General features: G+C 44.6%; 1 protein-coding gene across 2 annotated transcripts in view; it reads right to left on the reverse strand.

Annotated features, from left to right (window-relative positions):
- EXT2 (exostosin glycosyltransferase 2) overlaps positions 1 to 15,064 on the reverse strand; it is a 144,748-nt gene that overhangs the window by 34,660 nt on the left and 95,024 nt on the right. For both annotated transcript variants that reach the window (XM_060606442.3, XM_060606441.3), the window contains exons 9-10: positions 12,176 to 12,365; positions 2,819 to 2,985 (exon numbers count right to left, since the gene is read on the reverse strand). In XM_060606442.3, coding sequence (XP_060462425.1) covers positions 2,819 to 2,985; positions 12,176 to 12,365 — 357 coding nt within the window. The remainder of the gene's footprint in view (positions 1 to 2,818; positions 2,986 to 12,175; positions 12,366 to 15,064) is intronic.

Raw genomic sequence — 15,064 nt, forward strand, 5'->3', positions numbered from 1 at the left:
ACAACCTTTCCCATGAACCACAGCGGAGTCATGAGTGGGATAATGGGAATAACCATAGTAGCTGCCATTATAGCAGCCAACATGGTGTCTTGTAAAGTGCAGAGTATACTGCCTACCACATAGAAGGAGCAGTCACTGAGCATTCTCTTTCCATGTGCTAGGCACTACGGAATTTTCTATGTACACAATAACCTAATGAAGTGGATATTGTTACTGCCATTTTATGCAAGAATAAAATAACATCCAGAGAGATTAAAAAACTTGTCCATGGTCATTAACTAGTCAGTGAAAGGGCAGGAATTCAGGTCCAGAGCTATCCTAACTTTGTCCATTATATTAACTACTATGCAAGAAATAACTTTTACAAAGTTACCCTAAAGCACCAATGGTAGGGATGCCTGAGAAACCTGTTTGTTTTCCTTAGCATCAGGATAACTCTGTGAGAGACAACTGATATGCTCATGGCTCTTCGTACTACTTTTGCAAACCAGTAGTCTCTGACAGGGTAAAACCTTAGAGGACAGCATAGTGTAGACAAACTTGGACTTAAATTCCAACTCTTCCACTCATTAGCTGTGTGACTGCAGATAAGTTATCTAACCTTCTTAGTCTTAGTAAAGAATGAGAAAAGCAGTAACTGTCTTGCAGGTTTGAGAAAAGATCGTAAGTAATAGAAGAACACCCAGAACATTCACTGGAATACAGAGGGTAGTTATGAAAGTTCGCCTTCCACGGCATCTGGAGAAGATTCAGATTAATGTAGAGGAGGCGTTTTCCTGCCTGCCACTCCTCCAATAGGCAGGTACTTCTTTCAAGGTGATGTGGAATCAAACACAGGTCATCAGAGGAAAGAGCGGAAGAGGCTTGAAACAAATTCAAGGTTGAAAGAAATCCCAGAGTTCAATATACATAACATCTTAAGATTTTGGGGCGCCTGGGTGGCGCAGTCGGTTAAGCGTCCGACTTCAGCCAGGTCACGATCTCGCGGTCCGTGAGTTCGAGCCCCGCGTCAGGCTCTGGGCTGATGGCTCGGAGCCTGGAGTCTGTTTCCGATTCTGTGTCTCCCTCTCTCTCTGACCCTCCCCCGTTCATGCTCTGTCTCTCTCTGTCCCAAAAATAAATTAAAAAAAAAAAACGTTGAAAAAAAGATTTCAACTCAAGGTCAAAAGGAATACATTTAGTCCACCTTTCTTTCTTTTTTTTAGAGAGAGAGCATGAGCGGAGACAGGGAAAGGGAGAGAGAGAGACGCTTAAGCAGGCTCCACTCCACGACAGTGAGATCATGACCTGAGCCAAAATCAAGAGCAGGACGCTCAACCGAATGAGTCAGCCAGGTGCCTCAAGCCTACCTTTCTTTCACTAGACTTCATTTAGCCCAACTGAAAATACTGAGGAGGGAGCACTCTATCCATCTTGGCTAATCATTCCAAATGTTCCCTTTTATCCACCTCCCTTTCACCACAAAAAAAAACCCCCATGAATATAGTCTGAAGCCACTATATGCAACGAAGAGAGAAAACACTGGCCAAAAAAAAAGGTCTTTTTGCCATGAGTTGGCTAGAGAAACAAGTAGGTAATTTGCTTTTTTTAAAAATGGGAATGATAGTGTGCTACAAATCATCTAATATCCTAGATGTGATAATGTAAAAGACATCTCTGTGAATGAGAATAAGCCCAAAAAGATGACATACATGTTTGATTAGCCACTCTCACGCCTTTCACCGGCCAGTAACTATACTGACTGTATCACACACCAGCCTCATTCACAACAATTTCTGTTACACTCAAACTTAAAAAAACAAACAAACAAAAAACTTGAGCTTTTAATTTTTGGTGGTGGTGGCAGGGGGATTCCTATTTCTTCCCCTGAAAATCCACTTCTAGCTTAAGGGTTAGAAAATAAACTTCTATAATAAATATACAATATAGAATATATATTCATTTAATAAAACCTGAGTGTCAAATATGGCCTCATATAATAACATTTCGTGATTTCTTAGAACCTTAACTTCAGCAAACCCCGAGTCAACTACAGAAGACGGCTGCCTCTCTCATGGGCAGGATGAGCGTAGGGGACAGACTGGACCACTTTCCCTGTGTCGGCCGTGGCTAATTGACGTATACTCTCCGTTTTGCTTAGGTCCGATGCCGCCGTCACATCCCCGCACCGCAGGCCTCCTCCTGCCGCCTTCATGCCATGCATCTCACGCACATCCTCCCTGACAGAGCTCATCAATTCCTATTGCTTTTCACCAGGCCTCGGCTCTGGCACTTTCCCCTGGGGAGACCTTTACTGGTCTCCATACTTAACCCTTGAACCCAGCCTAATCCATCAGCCGCACTGAATGAACGGTGATAGAGCATGTTTCTCCCTAAAGACAGCAGCCAACCTCTCCACTTAAACCTCAGAAAGAAAGCCATCAACAGGGTCTGCTTTCTGTTTGTCAGCGTCTCCAGCGTCTCTGCTCATTGGCGTTTTTATTGTTGCCGCGCCCAGCTGCTTGAGTCAGGGGAAGTGCCATTCGAGGAGACATCAATTAAGTGCTCGTTAAATGCTATAGACGCTCTTTTGAAAATATCCCCTGGGACTCTCCCTGGGAGTTCCCAAAAGTAGTGGAGGCCACAGCTGTCACTCTAGGATAGGGTTTCCCCAAAGTCTGGGAGAACAGCTTCATAACCCACGCTCTTATGCACTATCGACCAGGGAGTAGAAACTATGGCTTTAGACGATGAAATCTAATCCTCTTCATTAGGAAAGACAAGCAACGCTAGGCAAGAAACAGTCAATATGTAAACAGACTGTCTGAAACCTCCTTACCTCATAACCAAACTGCAGCTCATCAGAGGTCAGCATGATGATATCATCGTCGATAGCCAGGACAGCCTCTGTCTCGATTTCGTCGTAAGGGAAGAATCGGTTACTCAATTTGTTTTCAGCAGTCCTCACAACTTTTAATGGAACCCGGATTTTGGGCCAGAGAGAGTCTGTGGGGGGGAAGAAACGAGGTATGCATTACTCTTCTAACCTCTGTGAGGAGATAAAGCAGTGAATGCACCATGCCACAGATGTGATGGAACTTACTTCCACGGCTCCCACTCAACCCACACGTACAACTGTGCACGGGGGAGCTCTTACAGATGCCCGGTTATAAAATTCGGTAAGTACTTCTGTCCTCTCTAGGTCCTCACAACACTACTCAACCTCAAGGCTGTCTTAGCCAGAGTGCACAGATGGCTTCCGCTCACAACTGAGACACAGAGAAGCAGAGAGACCCAAGATCACAACAAGAGGAGGGGTCAAGTCCACACTGTCTCATTCTCAGGCCCAGGGTTTGCTACTAGAATTCCACCGGCTCCCCTGAATACCTCCGGCCAGGCACACCCCAGCTCAAAGCATGCCGCCGCTCTGCCAGCAAAGACAAAGCACGCACTCGAGGTGTCTGCCCCGATGTGCCGGCCTCCACAATGCAATCACAAACAGAGATCAATGCCGCTAAAATCCAGCCCTCAAAATGGGTCTCACTGAACGACGTGGGTTTCTTAACTTAGCACTTTATCCCCTCAACCACCCCTTCGCTCTGATTCACTAGGTTTGGTTTCTCATCATGACCAATTTACAAAATAAATATCAAATTTCTAGGTCCAATTATGCGGGATTTTCTAGTATACTGAAGAAACACCAACCCATGACCTGCCTTACATTTTTTGCCATTCTACTCTGAAATGATTGAAGTAATTCAACTACAGGTTCCTTATTTTAAAATGGTGCATTTAGCATAGCACCCCTGTCCATAGACCTCAGGGTTCTTTATAGAGGGTAGGGTGTTCTTCACACAGCATTTGTCAAATGACAAGAGGAAAGCTAGGTGTCATACTGGTTCCCAAAACTCCATTGTGTAATTGTGGAAAGATGCAGTCTGCATGGGTCTTGAAGTTGCAAATGCCTGTGGCCGCTCCCAGGTCCCCATACTAACGAGAAGTGTGGTGAGGGAGAGTCAGAAGGGAAAAGGCTGTCTTTACTGCCTTCGGATGAAATATCTCACTAAGGTACATTTTATAGTGTATCCATGTAACACATTGTTGGGACACTTCCAGAGTCCTGGAAGAAGCCGGCACAATGGAGGCCCTGTAATTAAGGAAGGCATTCAGCCTTAAATAAGCACAGAGCCTGAAAAAGCAGTCAACTCCAAGAAGTATGTTTGGGAAAAGACTGAACTGAACACCAAAGAAATGATCCTATGGGTCACTGCCTTTTAATCAATAACAGTAGTTAATTATAGTTTCCTTCTTGGCACAGAAGCACATAATAAATAACTTTGGAATAAATGGACGGACACAGGACTTGAGAGACTGAAGACCTGGGTCCTCTATTACCTATGGGGTCTCAGGCAACTCCTTCTCGTTCTGCTCTAAGAATAAGCAGGGGTGGGGGGAGGGCACCTTTACTAAGCAACTAGTATATGCCACACACTTTGTAGATGCAATGTCATTCAATCCTCCTGACAACCCCGTGGGGCAGAAATTATTTACAAAGTAGTAGCAGTAGTTACAAGGCTCACAGAGATTAAGTAATTTGGCAGGAGTTACAGAGCTAATAAATGAGAAGGCCTGTGACTGAATCTAAGTCTGTTTAGCATCAAAAACCAAACAGAACATGTACAATCTATTGCAGCTTGAACACCTCATGCTTGTCTAGATCTGGGACAAAACAATGAAGTTCAATGTTTTCTCCAGCAGTCATCCTTATTCTCGTTTGCTCCCCACTCCCTCTTCCAGGTAAATAAAACCCCTGGCATAAATCTACTGTCTAAATCCTTATAAAACATGAATCGTAACGTCTAAAATATAAGAGGTTATAGCCCCACCTACTAGACCACTGAGTCTCAAACTTTCTGGTGTCAGGATTCCTATAGGCTCTTAAAAGTTGTTGAGAACCCTGGGGTGGGTGTGGGGGAGAGGGGGATATGGGTGATGGGCATTGAGGAGGGCACATTGTTGGGATGAGCAGTGGGTGTTGTATGTAAGCGATGAATCATGGGAATCTGCTCCTGAAGCCCAGAGCACAGTGTATACAATGTACGTTAGCTAACTTGACAATAATTTATATTATAAATAAATATATATATCGTTGAGAACCCCAAAGAAGCTTTCCTTATATGGGATACACACACACACACACACACACACACACACACACACACAATTTATTTGTATGAGAAATGAAAACTGAGGAAATTTTAAAACACAAGAATACACAAGCACACATTCCACTAGCCACTAGATTGATGTTATCCCATGTTACGTAGCCTCTGAAAAACTCCTCTGTCACCTTGTGAAAAAATAAAGAGTGGGAAATGGAGGTGACTTAGTATTATTATGAACATAATTTCAACCTCCCAGACCCCCTGCAAGATTCTCATGGATGTCCAGGTCCCTGGACCACACTTTGAGAGCTTTTGTGTTCAGATTTGGGTGTCACAATACGGAGAAAGTTCCAACAACCTGGAAAACAGTCTGGGAGGAGTGACAGGGGCAGTGCAGGCACATGAATCCAGGATTTCTATGGAATGTTTAAAGAAACCAACTGTGCCAGCTGTCAGCGTACTGCCCCTCAGCTCCAATGCCACCCTTCATTGCCCTGTTTCTCATACTGGAACTAGATCCCGTATACACTTCCCTTTTGCCAACTAGCTCAATTCTAGGCTTTGTCTGTGGAGGGTGCTGGAGGGACCCTTGGGAGGGAAGGGGGCTTTTCTTCTAGGTTTCAGTGTGCCTCTTTAACTTCTTGCTCCTTCGGTCCTTGGCCAGAAGACAGACAGGCAGCCGCACTTCTCCCCACCAGGTGTAAGTGGCACCTCTAAGGGGCCCCTTCACAACAGGTTCTGCAGAGACCCCCAAGAGCAATGCAGCTGAGGGTCCCTCGCCATGGGTGGTTCCACGGGAGCTCACTGAAGCCCTCAACAGTTTCCTAGTAAGTTCAAGAACACGCTCTGCGTAGCTTCCTATTGAATTCCGTGGGTACTGAAGGGGAGCGATAGATTTCCCGGTCACCAGACTGAGCCTGCAACCCCCGCACACTTCACTGGGCTACGTACGGTCACACACTCTCCAACAAGGTCTGAATCTCACATCTAGCTGGGGAAGGGGCTCCTGTTATCTTTACAGTTTTTACTTCTTAGTCACCAATCACCCGTTACTGGTTAATGATTCTTTATATTAAACTTTTCCTGTTCAGGTTACTGGTGGTTTCGGTCTTCTACGTTGGCCTTGACTAATACATTAGGCTATCAGGAGGGTTATCAGATGAAAGGGGAATTGTTCTCCATGGCCTCTAAAGTTAGAACCATGACCAGTAGCTGGGTGAAAGTTGCAGGGAAACGGATTTAGATTCAAAATAGGTAGGAATCTTCTGATGGCAGAAACTGTTTTAGATACAGTGAAATGCCTTCAGCAGTTCAATGCACCCTTTTACTTGAAATGTACTAATTTAGGTCAGATTTCTACTCGACATCATATGAGAAACCAAACAAGATGTCTCTAAGGTCCGGGATCACATAAGACAGTAATATATCATAGAAAGAACAGTCTCTGGGGGTGCCTGGGTGACTCAGTCAGTTAAGCATCTAACTCTTGATTTTGGCTCCGGTCATGATGCCAGCCAGGGTCATGGGAACAAACCCTGCATTCACTTGGAGCCTGCCTGGGATTCTCTCTCTCTCTCTGTGGCTCCCCAACTCACACTCACTTTCTCTCTAAATAAGAAAGAAAGAAAGAAAGAAAGAAAGAAAGAAAGAAAGAAAGAGAAAGAAAGAAAGAAAGAAAGAAAGAAAGAAAGAAAGAAAGAAAGAAAGAAAAAGAAAGAAAGAAAGAAAGAAAGATGAAAGAAAGAGAAAAAACGAACAGTCTTTGGGAAGAGCTTCAAATCCCAGGTGTACTCCTTACTAGTCATGTGATCCTAAACAAATCAATCGCGTTTAACCCGTGTCTTCAACTACGAAGACAGAATAATAACACTATCTTCCCATCACTGACTGTGAGAATGAACATGAAAGCAATTAGCAGCACAGCGCCTGGCACATGGCAGATATCCAGTAAATGTTAGCTGTGCCTTCCTTTGAACATATGTGTCTATTTACAGAACCAAAGGACTTCTTTTGAACCTTAGGGGTGCCAAAGTGGTATATGTTAGATCTGATACATTACTCTGAAAATCCAGTGGCATCACCCAGCTTGTACCTTCCATATCCACTTTTATGTATGTATGTATGTATGTATGTATGTATGTATGTATGTATGTATTTACTGAGAGAGAGACAGAGACAGAGACAGCGTGAGCCAGGTAGGGGCAGAGAGAGGGAGAATTCCAAGCAGTCTCCACACGGTCAGCACAGAGCCCCATGTGAGGCTCGAACTCACAAACGGTGAGATCATGACCTGAGCTGAAATCAAGAGTTGGGCACTTAACCGACTGAGCCACCCAGGTGCCCCCATATCCACTTTTAAATAAATAGGATCCCTGCCATTATTAATCCTCTAGAGCTGAGACAATGGAACACAGAAATGAAGCAAAAGAACACAAAGTAACAAATAGCTCCTCTTTCTGCAGTGTGTATAGACAACAGGCTAGCTGCTTGGGTTGAGTATGAACTTTCCTCTACCCTGCATGGGATTTGGACTTCCACTTGGTGAATGTGCACAGCATGTTCGAAGCACAGACGGCTTTCCACATGTATCACCTACATAGCCAAAGAATTACTTGAGACAATATCCATAGGGAACTAACTTGCCCCTGCCCTTGTAAAGTCTTTGATGGGGAAGTTTTAGGGAACGATGCAGGGCCAAGGAGGATGATATGGGCCAAGGAGGTGAAGATGGACACGGGACTACCCTTCCCTGTTCCGAGTCACACCTCGGTAGCCAAAAGTCAGCCACGGCGAGAGCAGTCTCCACCTCAACAGTCAGCTGTCTATGCACCATCATTAGCACAGACAGGCCTCCCAACAGAACTCCCAGTTTCTCGCTTTCACATTTTCAAGTAAAATAGGCCTCCAAGAAAAGGAACTACCATTCGCCCAGGCTTCAGCATTCCTTCTGTGGAGGGCAGCACCAAAAATAAACATTATAAATTACCCCCTGCCCTTAAAGTAGATAATTCTGACATGGGATTTTGATTGTTTAAAAAATTAGGACAGAAGCTCAAGGTAGGAGAGAAAAATATGGGTGAGAAAGAAGAACTTTTTCTCCTCTTTCCATTAGTATTTTCAAAAGAACAGACTTACTCTTCTGTCTCTCTTTTGAGTCCCTGACAAGGACCTAGTTCGTCTACATAATCCCAAATCAGAGAACAGACAAAGCGTGATGATCTGCCTACTACTAAATGGTAATCCAAATAGATACAGTGGGGCTTTGTGCAAAAGGGCATGAGCTTCGCATCCACAGAGACACGTGTTTATTTCTGGCTCTGCCATTTGCAGTTTTGTGATTCGGGCAAATTACACGTCTCATCGGGAGTTTCATTTTTGTAAAATGGGAATAAGAACAGCTTCCTGGCAGGTTTGTCCTAAGGACTAGAGATAATATGTGTAAAGCACCTGGCACAGTGCCTATTCCTGGGATTTAAAAGGTACATAATACGTGGTTATAAAAACATCGTATCGTTTTCATCTTTATAACTGGGTTCTTGTAAAGTCTCACAAACTTCACTTCTCCCCTGACAATCTGAAGAGGTGTAGACACACGGCTGTGCGGAGGCCCCTTAGGATGCAGAAGGACACAGTAGCATAGCCAGAGACCTTCAGGCTCCAATTCCATTGCTGAGCCCAAATGGGGTCTCTTTTTCTGTACTCCTTCTAAATTCTAAATGAATTCAAAACAATGTACCTTATGTCTCATCCTGTGAATCTGCAGCTGGCAAAATAAAAATGTCACCTTCCATTCACACAAAGTAGTCTGAAAAACAAGGGTTTTCCAAGCACATTGCAGAATTTATGAAAAACAAACAGCTGAGCCAGGTGACCTGATAACTTCACAGTTAGGAGCTTTAGTCTAGCTCTAAGGAGAAAAAGAACTCCTTGTGTTGAGGGTTTTTTTAAAATGCGTACTGATTAATGGTTTTCTCCATGTTGGATGCCAAGAAAGATGTGAGCAAAGAGAATTTTCCCTCCATCTTGGCAAAGGTACTATAAAATGCTCAGGTTGACTGAAGATGACCCCAAGCCCATCCTGGCCAACACTGTCACAAACACAACCACAGATCCATAAAATAAATGGTCAGATTATCTCCATACAAACCTTGAGCTCACTTCTGGAGTGCTCAAGCTGCTGGTGTCCAGCTGGTCCCCATGACATTAATTCCCCACAGTCCCAGAATTCAGCACAAATGCAAGGTGGCTGGCTGTGACTTCTACTTCTCTGTTGCCTCCTCTGGGTTGACCATCCCGACACACTCAGCCCAGCCCGCCTGCTAACAACTATCAAAGTCACAATCTGAAGCCAGGGAGCTCCTGAGGTCAATTCAAATTTAACACTGAAATCAGCTAAAACAGAAGGCTGAGTTAAACCTGTCTGAGATGTACAATGTAAGAGCTTCCTTCACACGGAGGCCAGGGGCCAAGCCAAACAACCTCTATATCCATCAAGTTTGGAAACTGAAGAGCTGGGGAGGAGGAAGGCAGTGGCTTGCCTTTTTTTTCTGACAGAGCTCGAAACCGATGTGACGAAAACTCGCTGGAAATTTCTATTGCCTAGTCTAAGTATTTACTTAAACTTCAAACCCAGCAATTTAGGCTTAAATGTAACCAAAAAGCAAAAAGTATTTGGTTGTGTTGGAGAGGGAAAAAAAAAAAAAGTGGTGGGGGGAGCCGGGGGGGGGTGGTGGATTTCTGCCTACATTAACCCTCCCAGCAGCAGACATGTTCACCGCAATATTTATTTTAGTAAATGTAGAGAAAGTGAAAAACATCATTTTTGCCTCTAATATTTCAAAGCCTTGGACTTGCTTTATAAAAGATATATATGTTACTAATGCCATACATGCAGACTCAGATGGCTTTGCTGGCATGAGGACCAGAGCTGACAGCCTCATTTACCAACTGAACAAACACCCCACAGAAGATTAAACGTGGTTCACGCTCTCCCCAAACAACCACATCGCCAGAGCCGGAGTGGAGACCTAAAAACCACTGCGAGGGAAAAAAAAGCTGGTTCAGTCTCTAAACGTGTCAAATTTGGGGTCTCGTCGGTTGAGGGCTCGCTCTCTTCCCTGGAGCCAAAACATTACAAAAATAAACTAAGCTCCCGGTCGTAAAATTAACCACATTTTAGCAAGGTCTCCCCAAAATTAAGACTGAACACCCAGCTCCAAAACCTCTAGGTTTGTGTTACTGCTTTCCGTCAAACCAGGGCGAGGTGAGGGCTTCGACTAGGAGGGCAGAGAACGATTCCTCCCTTCTCACGGTCTGCGAGTGACTCGCACTGGCAAGAAATCATTCCCCTGGAGCGCGAAGTGCCTAACCAAGGTGTCGAAGGAAGGAGAAGCCTCCTTTGCATTTAGCTCCAGGATCTGCACCTGTGCCTACCCGGGCGGGTGGGGGCTCCCTCTGAAAGCCGGCGGCCTGCGTGCGCGGGGGCAGGCGCAGGAGGGTGAACGTGGCAGGATGCAGTGAGCTGCCGCAGATCCGAGCAGGGACCCACAGCCTTCCTTCTCAAAACAGGACTCGTCCCTTTCGAGTGCCAGACCAAGGAGCAGCACAACAGTGCCGGCCGGCTCACCCACCCCCCTCCAGGTGAGGCACCGGGCTGGGGCCTCTCCACGCCCCTCCCTGCTCAGCTCCCGTTTCCCTCTGCCTTTCCCTTCCTCCTGCCCAGTTCTTCCTCCTCCCCTCTCCTCCCTTTTCCTTCTACCCCTTTCCTGAGAGTCAAATAAATGAAACAAACAAAAATCCAGGAAACTGGTTGTTGGGAGGAAAACGGACTTGGCATAAAAAGATGTACTTAATAAGAAAAAGCACTGTTCTTTGGAGCGTAAAATGGGAGCGTCATTTAAAGTAGACATTTTGTTTACTTAAACCACGGCTCCCTAAATCTAGAGAGAAAGTGTAGGATTCTCTCAGAGAACAAAAATCCCACTAAGGAACACTTCTTAAATGTCTCAGGAGGTACTAGAGAATTTTCTTGGGGGTAATTTCTGATTGGCCTCACAGACAGAAAATGTTCTTCTTCCAGCCTAAACTATAGATCTACCGGGGGTAGTTTCCAGGGCTGACTATCCTGACTTCAGTATTCCCAATTAAAAGAGAATAGCCATAAAAAGTGCAGATACTACTGTCAGGCAATAAACTAGACCTTATCAGTGATAGTGGTGCACATTACAAACTTCAAACTCATTCCTTGCTCTAATCCATCAGAAACTTCCTGGCTTTAATAGGCTATAAAGGGCAGGAGCTTTGAAGTGCCTGGGATTAGGATCAGTAATAGACAGACTGAATGAGAAACTAAATGCAGGTGGAACGTACTCTATGCCTCCTGAATGAAAAAGAAATCCAATTAATCAAACAGTCCTCAACCCTAGCTGCCAGCGCCAGCCAGCAGCTCACACGGTGGCCAAGGCAAGGGACAAAGCGATTAGCGATGAACCGCCTGGGGACCGTAGTGCGCACTCACGTTAAGGAACTGATTCGAAGCCTGGAGACGGCATGCTCTGCTGACTTGCCCAGTTGGAAGTGAGGCCATCTTTTTTTTTTTTTTTTTTTTAAGGAAAGCACAGTATCAGAGCCGAGATAAGGAAGGAGAAAACTAATGCCTTTTAAACTGAGCTTTCATGTAAACAAATCAGCTGAGATGGCCGAGGGAAGCTGAGGTCTGTTTTCCCAAGGCTGCTGGCCTTTGATCCCACTGATTCCTAAGCTCTCAGACCCTCGTGGCTGCAGCTCACACGTGAGCTGTGCGCTCAACCCTGGGCGCACAGTGAGCTGGGCCACCCCAGAACAAGAATGAGATGGCTGACTAAACTGGGGTCACGCTGCCTCAGAAATGGCATTACTGTTGACAAAGCAGGAAACTTCATGCAAGCCTAAGGATGCAAATAATGTGGCCGTCCCAAACTGACCCGGCTGGGAGGCGCGCCGACACCCAAAGCAGGCCGTTCCTGAACACAGCACCTTCCCACCCTTTTTACCTTCCGGGGGATTTTTATTCTGATTATTCCAGACAACGAGCAGCTTGGACAGACTGGGCACCTTGGACACTTCAGTGATGACCCGGAAGAGGCTCTCCACTCGGTCGTAGGTGAGGACGATGGCGGTAAAACCTTGGGACTGTGGTGGAATCAGTGGGAGGAAGAGTGGGTTGCTCACACTGCCCCGCTTCTGCAAGAGAACAGATGAATAGGAGTCAGCGAAGGGTCTAGTAACCATGGGGCTGATCTCTTTGCCACTGCTGTCAGCAGTCTAGAACGTGGGAGATTTGGTGGCTGTCACCATGACCAGCCCAAGAGCTTTTGTACAGACTCTCTTTAATTAACTTTAGCTCTGATGCCACTAAAACAGGAGCAGAGAATGTCTGTAGCCCAGAAGAGATTTCTAGTTAAACCCAGCAGATGAAATACATGCATTATCTCCATTCTCTCCTCAAGTCCACTAAAGTGACCGTAGATCGGAAATAGAAATGGACGACGACAGTGAAATGAGAGAGGCCACAACAGCTGATGAGCAGCAGGGACGGGTTTCTGAAAGACTGGAAGGGTGAAGTGGAAACGGGGCAGGAGAATGAGAGTGGAAGCGAAGTGCCTACACAGAGGGGGGCCCACGAAGGCAAACCAGTCCAAACTGCTCAGCCCCCAAAGGCTCAGAATGGAGTTCAGCAGGAACCTTGTGGGGTAAGAGGAGGGGCAGGGCTGAAAACAGGAAGACTGGTTAAAAATATGTGTAAGGAGCAAAAAAAGACCCAGATCCACAAAACTTCCCTTCACCCAGCCACTCAGCCAGAAAACTCCTCTTCTTGCCCACCCCTGCAGGGGGAGGGAGGTATATTCTCTGGGGAACTGAAGCTCTGGGTATGGAAATGTGGACACCTTTGGAAGGAAAATGCAGGTGCCAGTCTGTGTTCTGAGTGATGAGCCCCAGAGCCTTCTTGCTCTCCAGCTCCCCAAATGCTGGCGGCCATGGAGCCCACTTGCCCCTCTACCACCTCACAGCCCTCCGGGAAGTAGGCTTGCCCTCACACACAGAGCTTCCTTCCGGTCAGGTTTTCAGTGATTCCCTGGTAATTATGAACAGATCCTAGAATCACAGCCGTTTCAACAATATCTTCCGCATAATGACAGAAACCAAATGAACGAATAGAAAAGCAGGAACTCAGGGGAAACAGAGACAATAGAAAAGCAGAAGAATATTAGAACAACATCAATAAATTATATCCTCAGGAAGAGAATTTTTCATCCATGAAATAAGAATAAATTGCTATTTTTATTTAAAAAGATCTATCAAAGAACAGGAAAGAATACTTGAACATTAAAAATATAGCTTAATTTTTTTTAAAAGCAGGATTGAAAGAAAAAGGCAACATATTCCAATCTAGTGAACAAAAAGGGCAGAGATAAAAAACAGGACAAAAAAGATGAGAAAATCCAGGAGGTCCAACATCCATCTAACAGGTTCCTGAAAAAGAAAACACAGAATACAGAAGAAACAAAATTACCAAAGAAATAAGTTCTCAGAACAGTAGAAGAGACATGAGTTTTCAAGTTGAAAGGGCCCAAGAAGTAATTAGCACATTGAATTTGAAAAAAAAAACAAAAACAAAAACAAAAAGCAAAACAAAATAAAATATATCAAAGCACATCACTTCTGACACTGGGAATAAAGAGTGTGAATACATAAAATGCATAAATCCTGGCAAGGAGTTCTAGGTGTGAGTTCACTGTACAATTCTTTCAATTTCTCTGTAGGTTTGAAATTTTCTCAAAATAAGGTTTAAAAAGTACTGACGGAAATTCAAATTATTTGCTACCCTTAAAACATTAAGTAACTTTTGATACGGTAATATAAGCAAAAATATTTTTGTACTGATAATAAGATTGTTAAAACAACTTTATATTTTTAAACAGCTTTTGTGAGATATAATTCATATAATATACAATCCACTCATTTAAAGCATAAAACGGTTTTTGGTACATTAATTTTTTTAAACCATGGTCAAATATAACATGAAATCAGCATTTTAACCATTTTTAAGGGTACAGTTCAGTGGCATTAATTACATTCACATTCATATTATGTGAAAAGTCCAGGACCGGACTTCATCTCTGTCAGAAGGTGGCTGAACACGAAATGTCCTATCTGTTATTCTGGCCGCTTACACTTCCCTAGCGTCTCTCCTACTCTGGCATTCCCAAGGTTCCCCTTCAACCTCATCCTTATCACTGATGGACACCCATCACCACGTAGAGGACAACAGCTGTTTGCCAGATGTAACAGTGTGGGACAGGAAATGTACACAAACACATGGAATACACATGGGATGGGAACTCACAGAGACTGAATGGGATTCCAGGAGTCCTAATGTAACCAGGATATTAAAGCCAGAACGTCCACAACAGGCCATAATTAGATTTCACAGCCACGAGACACAATAGGAAAGGCTATCTGCTCAATGCGGACTTTCTGTGTCTATGACCTCATGCTCTGACATTAAGCTGCAGTCTTAGGAAGGTGCCTGGACTTTAGCACCGGTACCCTAGCATCTCATCACATTTGTAGGAACCCCTTTTACTTTTCGACCCCAAATCTTATTCTTTTATCCTCCTGACTTTTATGGAAACTGGTCAGTAAGTAGCTTATGCTTAAGTCACAACTAATCCTGAAGGTGCATGGCCTCTCTGCCATCGCCATCCCAACCCACTCATTTACTCCTGCCAACACAATACTCTCTTACGCTTGAAAAGCACCACTTTAAGTGGAAAAGGCAGAAAAACAGATTTTTTGAAGAAGGGTGTAAACTAATGTAATGTGTGATGAAAGATTTACCGAGTATTTACTAAGCGTTAGGCACTGGGCTTTACACGTAT

Source organism: Panthera onca, chromosome D1 (assembly GCF_046562875.1).
Source record: "Panthera onca isolate mPanOnc1 chromosome D1, mPanOnc1 haplotype 2, whole genome shotgun sequence".
NCBI lineage: Eukaryota > Metazoa > Chordata > Mammalia > Carnivora > Felidae > Panthera > Panthera onca.